Consider the following 10,395-nt stretch of genomic DNA (forward strand, 5'->3'; position numbering starts at 1 on the left):
TCCATCAAACAGCAGAATGGACCTCCTGAGGCTACCCCAAGAAGTAATAGATATGACATGCAAAGAGCTGCCTTTCTTTAAAAATGAAGGCAAACAGAGCTCATTCCAGAGGTTCAAAGCCAGCACCAAAATGAGGAAACATTTTCAAACAAGGGTGAGATTCCAATATTGGAGTGCAGATTTCATAGTGAGAGGAGGAAGTTGGGAACAAAGTTGTAATCCAACAGAGTTCATTCCAGAGGTTCAAAGCCAGCACCAAAATGAGGAAACATTTTCGAACAAGGGTAAGATTCCAATATTGGAGTGCAGATTCCATAGTGAGAGGGGGAAGGTGGGAACAAAGTTAAAATAGAAAATAGTCCAACTGGGAAGGTCAAGAAAAACTCTAGTAGTTCCTCGTGTTTGATCACATACACTATGGGCAACGGTGAAACCAATACAATACAGGTATTGGTATCACATTGGTTTGGGCTCCAATACATTGTATCTGTATTGGATGGGGTCACCAATACAATCCAATACATGTGGATCTGGTTGCCAATATGATCCAATCTGATTCTATACATTGTGGATTGCTGGGCCAATTACCCAGAAAAGAGGTGTTTTTTTCAAAATACAATACCAACTGTATCATATCTTTTTTTTCAATAAAATACATGCTATAAAATTATTTTGTATCAAAAAAAATATACAATACACTGTATTGACTGATACCTGTTTTGTACCTGATTAGAACCACAAGCTTATTCCAAGCTCTCAACTTCAATTGGGATCAGTTGGGTGTGTTTTTCTTGCAGTTTCACAGTTCCTAAATGATCTGCGCTCAGGGGGTTCAGTGCAGCAGAAGCCACCACTGCATGGCACAAAGAAAGAGGTATATTTTTTGGGTCAGCCTAAATGCACTCCAAAAATTTACTTCATGCACTCCACATTTTTGGCTTTGGGGAGTGGGTACTCCAAAAATATTGGAGTGCTGTGATTTTGCACTCCAAATTCATGGAGTCTCCATATGGGCACTCCATTTATGTTGGAGTACAGGCCAGGGTAAGCCAAAACTTACCAAAATAAGGGAGTGAAGCTAGATACACTCCAAAAAAATGGAGTATACACCCAAGCACTCACTTTTTGAGCGAAGGGTTTTGGCTATGCACTCCAGTTGGCACAATTTCAACTGGAGTGCATGTACACTCCATTCCACTCTTTTGTGGAGTGCCCACCCGGCCCCAGACTGGCCACCAAGAGGAGTACAGGCCCCACTTGATGACCAGTCATTAAGATGAACGGTCATCAAGCGGAGTGCACTCCTTGCTCGATGACCGGTCAACCAGCGGGATGTGTACCCCACTGGTCAACCAGCGGGATGTGTACCCCACTCAATGACCGGCCATCAAGCGGAGCACACACCCCGCTGGTTGACCGGTCATTGAGTGGGATGTGCACTCGATGGCCGGTCATCGAGTGAGGCGTGCACTCCGCTTGATGGCCGGTCATTGAGTGGGGTACACATCCCGCTGGTTGACCGGTCATCGAGCGGAGCACACCCCGCTCGATGACCGGCGAGTGTGATGTGCACTTGATTGGCAATCATCAAGCGAGGTGTGTTCTCGGCTCAATGACCGGCAATCGAGCAGAATGCACATCTCGCTTGATGACCGGCCATCGAGTGTGAACATCACACTCGATGGCCGGTCAGCAAACAAGGTATGTACTCCGCTTGATGACCGGTCATCGGGGTACACATCCCACTGATCAATGACCGGTCATCAAGCGGGCTGTGTGCTCTGCCGGATGACCGGCCATCAAGTGGAATGTGTCTGTTGATGGCCAGCCATTGAGCAGTATGGTCACTCTAGGAGTGCACATCCCACTCCGAGACTAACCATAGACTGGGGTGTGTACCTCACATGACAAGATGACTGTTCAAGCGGAGGGGTGTGCTCCAATGGATGGTTGGTCATTGATTACTCCACTGGATGCTGGAGTGTGCAGGGGGCACTCCTTTTTCAGGGAGAAAAATATCAGGAAGGGAGTACTGGGTCCATGCACTCCAATTGTATGGAGTGAACCATTGGGACACTCGTTAAATTTGGTAGCAAATGGAGTGCATGGTGGCTTACTCCAATTTCTTTGGCTTGCTGGGGCCCACACTCCAAATTTCTTGGAGTGCATGCTCCATCAACTCACTTTTGGAGTGCATGAAGTAAATTTATGGAGTGCATTTAGGCTGACCCTATTTTTTGACCTGAAGAGACTTCCTTACTGCATGTTGGTAAAACACTGGTAGTGTTTTGCTGACCAGAAGAGGGTCTCTACTGGACAGTCTCACCCTTCCAATTACAGAGGGCCTTAATTAAGTTAGATAAAAGTTGCTTGTCAATCAACCCTGAATCAGGAAAAACTCTTTGGGATATGCAACATATGCTTATTGAAATCAATCAGAACTGAAGGAACCCACAGCTCTCATCCCTGCCTTTTGCTAATCAAGTGAGACTTCTCTTTTTGGAACAAAGAACCCTGATGAGACAAAAGTGCCTCTAGAAAAGCCTCAGGCAAGGGGGGGGGGGGGGGGGGGGGGGCTTGGTTAATTTTCAATATCAATTGTCAGCAAGCAGAAGGGATCAAGCAAGCTGAATCAATCATCCATCTACATATTCACATTTCCCTTGCCGCGCACTCAGGACTCCAGGGGATAATCATGAGTGAATCAGGGGGGCTAGCAGAGCGTACATGCTGCTGCTGCTGATCAGGGTGAAGATGGTTTTGGAGTGGGTTGAAGGGTTGGAAGTAGGTCTCTTGGTCCTCTCAATTGTTGTTGCTTGGGTTGTAGACCAGGGTGTTGAGCTCGGATGGGGTGGTGATGAGGTTATGGGAGATTGCCTGGAGGGCCGCGTTTACAGTCGCCGGTCCGCCATGACTATGAGCCCGGACCATGGGGCTGAACAGAGCGACGTTGGAGGCGGTCGGTCTATTGTCGGGAGGGCGGGTGCCGGCTTGATGGGCGCTGTGTCTCTACTCGGAGGAGGCGCCGGGAGACACCCGCAAGCTTGCATAGGAGTGGATCGGAGTCATTGACGCCGGCTGTAAGGACGTCCGACGCCGAGAAGAGACGGTCACGCTGCTGACACTCAACCTTCGCAGATTCTCCTTCAAACTCGTCGATGCGGTTCCACGGTTGTAACAGCTCAGTTTCCGGCGGGACCTCGTGGTGTGGCGTCGAGAGAATCAGGTTCTGGATCGTGTGTGGCGCCAGACAGCAGTAAATCTGGAGGCCCCGCCTTTACCAGGTGATTAACAATAGCGGCATCTGATAGTTGATCACGAGTCGCATCGACATCCAGGCGAGCTCCGACAGTAGACGGGTGAAGAAGATGAATCCTGGCCACGGTGTCGTCCATCTCTGTCACCCCATGAGTCTTGAGAATTGCTTGGGTGACCGCCGAGGGTTACTGGCTTCGAAGGCCCGGCGGTACATTGGTCAAAAGGGACGCTGTAGATGAAGAGCGACCGAGTTTGATTTGCATAAGGGGTGGTCGCGACGGGGGGAAATGATGGGGCTTACCAGGGGTAAACCAAATCAATGTGTTTTGGTGTGGTGGTGGAGACCATCTCCATGGAGGTTGGAGCCAAAACGGCCGGGTCTGGGGCGGGTGTGGCGGCCATGGCGATGGGAAATGAGAGGGGTGGTGTTAATTTTGACTGGGGGCGGTGTGGTTGGTCTTGGTTAAAAGGCGCGGGTTGATGGTCGTAGTCCCCCAGGGGGATTGGAGATGCTGAAATTCCAGCTATCTGTCTCTCGACCCTTCCGCTGCAGCACGTGCGCAGTTTGAAGGGCAAAGAGTGGGCCCCCCACTGGTCACCAGTCTTTGCTGCGGGCCGGGGGCCTTCATGTCCAGTCCTTTTTACCCGTGCGCTTGAGGCGGGCTGGGGGCTGAGCCTGTGGCACAGCACTTGTGAGCCTGAGTCTCTATAGTGACAGCAGGACACAAGAAGTGGGGGGGCAACAGTTGGATTTCTTGGGATAAAGAAAATACAACTGTAAGAGAAAAAGAGAGAGAGAAAAAGAGAAACCAAGCAGGATAAGAAAGAAGAGAAGTACTAGGTTATTCTAGTGGGAATGCACGTCCACTGGCAATGCTACTCTTCAGAAGAGTGCTGCTAATCTGTGCTAGAAGTGCTACAGCTTCCTCTCAGGAGGGTATCTGGATTAGATAAGTTTAATCCAGCCACAGTTTTTTAGCCTTCTCTCTGGACAGTCAAGGTTCTTAATGGGAAACCTGAGGGACAGCCCTGCAACCTAGATTTTGAGGCAAAGGCCAAGAGATGATGAGGGACAGCCCTGAGATCAAGATGGAGGCAAAGGCCTGTAGAAGTGGAGGGACAGCCCTGTGATCAAGGAGGAGGCAAAGCAAGAAGAAAAGGCAGATCAAGCAAGACACAGAGTTGTACCTCTGAGATAATCAAGGTTCAGTAAAAGAGGTTACTTACTGTCAATATCCTAGGCGCCTGTGACGGTAGGTATACTGGGAGTAGAGTAGGCTCTTTGGTGGTGATCCTGGGGTTATCTGGGTGGTGGTTCTGGTGTGCTGAAGTCTGTAGATCCGCCTCAGGCAAGGGGGATCCTGACTACGAAAATTTTCACAGTTTGCTTATGTAATTTACATATGTACATGTGGTTTGGCGCGCCTGGTAGCGCTGACACGTCACAACTGCGCAAGGGCGCCATAACTCAGTAACTCAGGGAAGGAGTATAGTTACAAGGAATTTATAAGTTGTAACTAGGGTTAAAATTGCATGAGGAAACAGAATATGAAGTCAAAACAAGGTTATCTCTTAAGATGAAAAAGATATAAAGTAATTTATATGTAACAAAGGTAGAACAGGCAGCTTTTAGGTCAGCTGTGATGACTCTAAGGCTGACAGCACTTCTGCTGATGTTGGAAGGCTATTGGAGTTGTTGAATGATTGTGTATTTTATACTTTGGGGGGACTCATGTTTTTTTTCTTCACTGTTTTAATCTTGTAGGAGGAACCCATGTTTGTTTTTTTCTGAGATTTGTAAATTCTAGGGGGAACCCATGAATTTTTTTTTTGACATTCTGGAAAATCTGTGTCTTTAATAAACTTGGATATCCTGAGGAAGAGGATTTTGATTTTCCGACTTAGGCTAGGGGTATAATTGTGGCATCATAATAAATATACAATCCAGAGAGTACTCCATGAGTACCACAAATATTCCATAAACCTTAGATACCGGGACCTGGGAGTGCAGCGGCAAAGCCGCCTTGGCCTCTAGTATGGCCTTATAGTATGTATATATGCCCAGGTCCCAATTGCAGAGATCAAAAAAAATGAAACTTTTTTTGGCTGGAGCAATCAGCAAGCCCACATAGATTTAGAATCTACAACCTCCAAAGACCCCAAAAATTTGGTTAATGTGAGTTTTGGGCATGTTACACTCTCAGGTTTGCCCCGCGTCTGGATGTCAACTTTTGCCCACGGGTTGGTACTGATAGATGACTACCGCAACTGTAACACGCGCTCCTTGCGGGAACGTACTTCTCCCCGCTCCTCTTTCTCTTACATCCCCGCACGACCCCGTCTCTAACAGAGCGCTTCAGGGCGCCCTAGGACCGTGTGACCAACGGTGGGCCAGCTAAGCTAACTGTAGCGTAGAAGAATTCTGCTAACTTTTAGCGTAGCGTTAGCGGAATTGCACCGTCTCCGCACTAACTCTAGGCGCACAGGGTGCGCAGCTAATTTAGCTGTTAGCGTAGAATTAGCGCAGATGCGAGCAATTGCGCTAACACTACACACAGAGATGCGAGCAATTGCACTAACACTACACACAGAGGTTGTCAAAGAGCGCTTGCTACGCTGCGCTACAGCGCTTTTAGCGGAAAAAAGGCCTGTTTTTACGCTAAAAGCGCTGTAGCGCAGCGTAGCGTAGCTTAGCGACTGTAGCAGCGCGCTAAAACTAAAATGTTGAGGTTACTCTGTTGTCTAGTTCACTGATACATTGTCCGCTTCAATCCTGTCTTTCATTCTCATGTCACATGTTGTGACACCTTTCCGCTCATCTCAGTTTCACTATGTAGTCTGAGGCAGCAGCAGTCGGAACCCTTTTCCTCATCCTTCAGACACACTCATCACTCTTGTATTTGCTGCCTCAGTCTGAGTACATCTCAACAGGTTATGAGCACCAGTTGAACTTAATAGCGCAATCTCCGGCACGTTAAACACTTGGAAGCAGTGTGTTCCCTTTCTTAAGGACCAAGGATCAAAACCTCTCTCTTCGCTATCATCATGGCACAACCAGCTGTACCAGACAGCTCCAAATCATTGTTGCTCAAAGTGGCTGGAATTCCCCAACTCACTCCACCGGACCCATCCTCCAACTACTTAAATTGGTATTGAACACAGTTAACGGTGAAGAAGTGGAATTGATATTGATTGATGGACCAATTGATGAGGCCATGGATACACTTCAACCTGAGGGGTTGGCCAAGATTGAATTTCCAGGCTTTCCCCAGGACATATTGAAACTCAAGGCCGGAACTCCAGTAGTGCTTTTGAGGAATCTAAGCATCAAGGACGGGCTTTGCAACGGCACCAGATTGGTGATGTTGAGAGTCACAAGGAATGCTCTGTGTGGTAAGATTTTGACTGGTCCACTCAAGGGTAGAGAAGTAACTATACCAAAGATAACCCTGTTACATAAAGGCAATTCTTATGTCAAGGTATCTTTTTATAAATACTGATCCCCAGTTGCTTTAGCATTTGCCATGAATATAAATATATGTCAGGGCCAAAGTATGAGGCGGGTGGCATTGGTATTGTGCAGTCAGGTGTTTGCGCATGGGCAGTTATATGTAGAGCTCTCTTGTGTTTGTGATGCAGATAATTTGTTAGTAATGCAAGTGGCTGAAAGGGATTAAACAAGAGTGATAAATGTGGTAAATAAGGTTGTATCTACTTGATTATACTGGAGTAATAAAACTTATACAAGATTGCTTGACGTGGGTCTTGGAGAGGGCGGCGTAGCAGCCCCTGAACTCTAGTAAGGTACATAGGAGTACATAGCCAAGGACAGCTAAAAATACAATACAAGTGAGAGAATCAGGTCTTGGATAAGATCGGTAAGAAGACCTAGTAAGAAAGTAGCTGAGAGCAGCTAAGAAAAGGAGGAGAGCCCAAGAGCGGGCAGAAGAGATGCCTGTAAATAGGGATGGCAATTGGGCGGGGCGACTGACAGGCCGCCCAAACTTGGCCGGGTTGGTGTGGTAGACGGAAAAGTGGAAAAATAAAAAGTTTTTTCTATGCCACATACGTTGTGGTAGATGGAAAAGTGGAGAAATAAAAAGTTTTTCCCTATGCCACATAATTACTCATAATAGGCCTCAAGATACTACCAAATGGACCCCAGAAATGGATTCTACGGCCAATCTCACCCCTAGTCACCACTGGAAGCACCCCTGGACCCCCTCTAGTGTGGAAGTTACACCTCATGGACACCTATCACATGGCCAGACCCAGTAACCCAGCCGTCACCTGCCTCAACACAACTTTCACAGTAGTACACGTATACACATCACAGGATACAAACATAAATCTCCCTGTCAGGCTACACGCATTACATATTAGCTAAATACACTCCTTTATATACATAGTATGACATCATTTACACTGTTTCTGCAGCCTCAGACTTTGTGTATACAATAACTACCCCTGTATGACAGCTCATGCAGTCTACTGTCACCTTATGCATGCGTTAGAATGTTCTGTTGTATATTCTGACATCATGTATGCACCCCTGGCATGTTTAGAATGTTTTGTTGTATATTCTGACACCATTCATGCGCCCTTGAGGGGTCATGACATCATTTGTATCTACCCCCACCAGCTAAAGTCCCTCACCCTGTTGTCTAGATTTGGTGAAACCCTAACCCACAAGCCCCTCTGGGGCTCCACTTTTGTATATAAAAGGAGCTCTCTCCACCCCCAGTACTCCCCAGTTCCTCACCCAGAACTCACAAGTCACCCAACACTCATCCACACTCAAATCCTAAAACCCTTATAACAGAAATTAAACCCTTATAATAAAGGAATTCAACCCTTATAACAAAGTAATTAAAACACTTACATATTGCCAGTCAAACAGATTTCATCTGGAACAGACCAGACCTATCACTTAATAAAACTTGCCAAGCTGAGCTTGGTGGGTCTTGTTGACTGATAACAGAAGGGCAGAGATGGCAACTCCATCATACCCTTCGAAATTCAGCAAAAGGGTTTCATCACCACTTTTGAGTCTTACATTGGTATTTTGGCAAAATTTGAAATGATGACCCGACCTGACAGACCCGCGACCGTAGTTGGGCAGGCGCGGCCGCCCGTTGGGCCTTGGCACCGTGTGGCGGTGGTAGAACACCCAGAATCCAGATTGATTGTATCATTGTTTGACTTCAACAGCCATCAACAGGGAACTTTTTGTGGCCATCTTGACTCACCATGACGGGTTCTAGTTTGGACAAAAGCAAAATCGAGGTAAATCCTTGGCCCAATTCAACAAAAAATGTCAGTCTGACCCCAGCACCTGCCAACAACTCAAGCCAATCCCTAGAGTAGAGTCAATCAAAGAAGCAAAGACTCACTAGTGAGGTTTGGGACCACTTTGCCAATATTACAGGCCAGTGCTTCTCTCCTTCTGAATAATAAACTTAAATGTTGTTCAGCCAAGCAACTAATGGTGAGTGATGACAGTTGATTTGTAGAGTCCAATGGTAAAGAAAAGGCTGAATGCAATTACTGCCGCACCAAATTAGCAGGAGTATTGTCTGCTGGAACTAAGCACCTATGGAGACATTCAAAGAAATGCATAACAGAGAAAGGAGGCGTAATAACACCAATGCAAGGCATGTTGAACTTCAGCTCATCCTTGTCTAGTCAGGCTGGCTGAACCGCCTGGATTTACAATCAAGAGAGATCACAAGAACGGCTGGCCGAAATGATTATTCAACACAAAAACCTGTTTTCTATGGCCAACCACAAAGGATTCATCAACTTCATAAAAGGATTGCAGCCTTAATTCCAGATGCCCGGACGCCAAACAGTACGAAACAATTGCGTAAAAATTTTCAATGAACAGAAGACAGCCCTTATTTCCAAGATTGGAAAGGAGGCTAACCAGGTTGCGCTGACAACTGACTTGTGGACTTCCTCGGATCTTACCGGCTACATGGTTGTGACGGCCCACTATATCGACTCAAAGTGGGATCTGATTAAGTTAATCATCAGTTTCCGACCGCTTGCAACTCCGCACTCCGGCCCTATGATATCCGACCGACTCAGCCAAGTTATCTGTGATTGGAAGCTTGTCAACAAGGTTGCATTTGTCACGGTTGACAATGCAGGCGCAAACACTGCGGTGCTGGTTCAACTTCAATGCTTTATTGATGATCGCAGTGTTACTCCTGGCGCTGAAACTTTGGCTCACTTCCACGTGCGCTGTCTAGCTCACATCATCAACTTGGTCGTAAAGGACGGACTCAAGATTGCCAATGACGCTGTAAATTGACTACGTGATGCTGTCCATTGGATTCATGGATCTCCATCTCGCATGGATGCCTTCAAAAAGGCCCTTGTCGCAGTCAGATTTGATATCAAGAAGAAAAGTCCCTGTAAGGATGTCCCCACTTGATGGAACTCAACTTATCTGATGATTGAGGCAGCCTTGCTGTGCAAGTTGGCCTTCCAAGAACTAGAGATTCTGGATGAGAAGTTTGAATATTGTCCGACTGAGCTTCAATGGAAGAAACTGGTTCTTATGGAAGAGTTTCTTGAACTATTTTACCAAGGTTAGTTGTTTCTTTGCTTCTATATTTCTTGTTAAGTTTAATAAAGACTGATGTTTTTCCTGTTTTCAACCACTGTGTTATTAAGTGGCACTCGATATCCAACTATCAACTACACCTACCGTGTGATGACAGCCATCAACAAGCAACTCAAGAAGTCCTTGTTAGATCCCAATCTTGCTGATATGGTGAAACCAATGAGGGACAAGTTTGAAAAATACTCTGAGCCAACAAAGAAAATCCTTGCCATTGGACTTGTCCTTGACCCGCGTTATAAGATGAGGTATCTACGCTTCAACCTTGAGCACAACTCCAAGGGTGGCGAAGATGTCAGCTATTTCATTGGACAAGTCAAGTCTCTCCTCTTGGTGCTGTGGAACTTGCATGTTCCAGCACCATCACCTACCACCAACGGCACCAACAGTCAACAGCATTCAAGCTCACAGAAGAAGAAGACAATCAATCAAGACCTCTCCACATTCCATGAGTACAGGGCTGGCACAATGGATGCATCTCCAGCTAACGCACCCATGTCCGAGCTAGA

General features: G+C 46.6%; 1 protein-coding gene across 1 annotated transcript; it reads right to left on the minus strand.

The window, feature by feature from the left end:
- Positions 1 to 3,315: 3,315 nt before the first annotated feature.
- Positions 3,316 to 3,660, minus strand: PtA15_5A476 (uncharacterized protein; the record flags this gene model as incomplete). Its single annotated transcript, XM_053169241.1, has 2 exons — positions 3,316 to 3,487; positions 3,560 to 3,660. The coding sequence occupies 2 exons, from the start codon at positions 3,658 to 3,660 to the stop codon at positions 3,316 to 3,318; spliced, it is 273 nt and encodes a 90-aa protein (XP_053020458.1).
- Between the last annotated feature and the right edge of the window lie 6,735 nt (positions 3,661 to 10,395).

Source organism: Puccinia triticina, chromosome 5A (genome assembly GCF_026914185.1).
Source record: "Puccinia triticina chromosome 5A, complete sequence".
Classification (NCBI taxonomy): Eukaryota; Fungi; Basidiomycota; class Pucciniomycetes; order Pucciniales; family Pucciniaceae; genus Puccinia; species Puccinia triticina.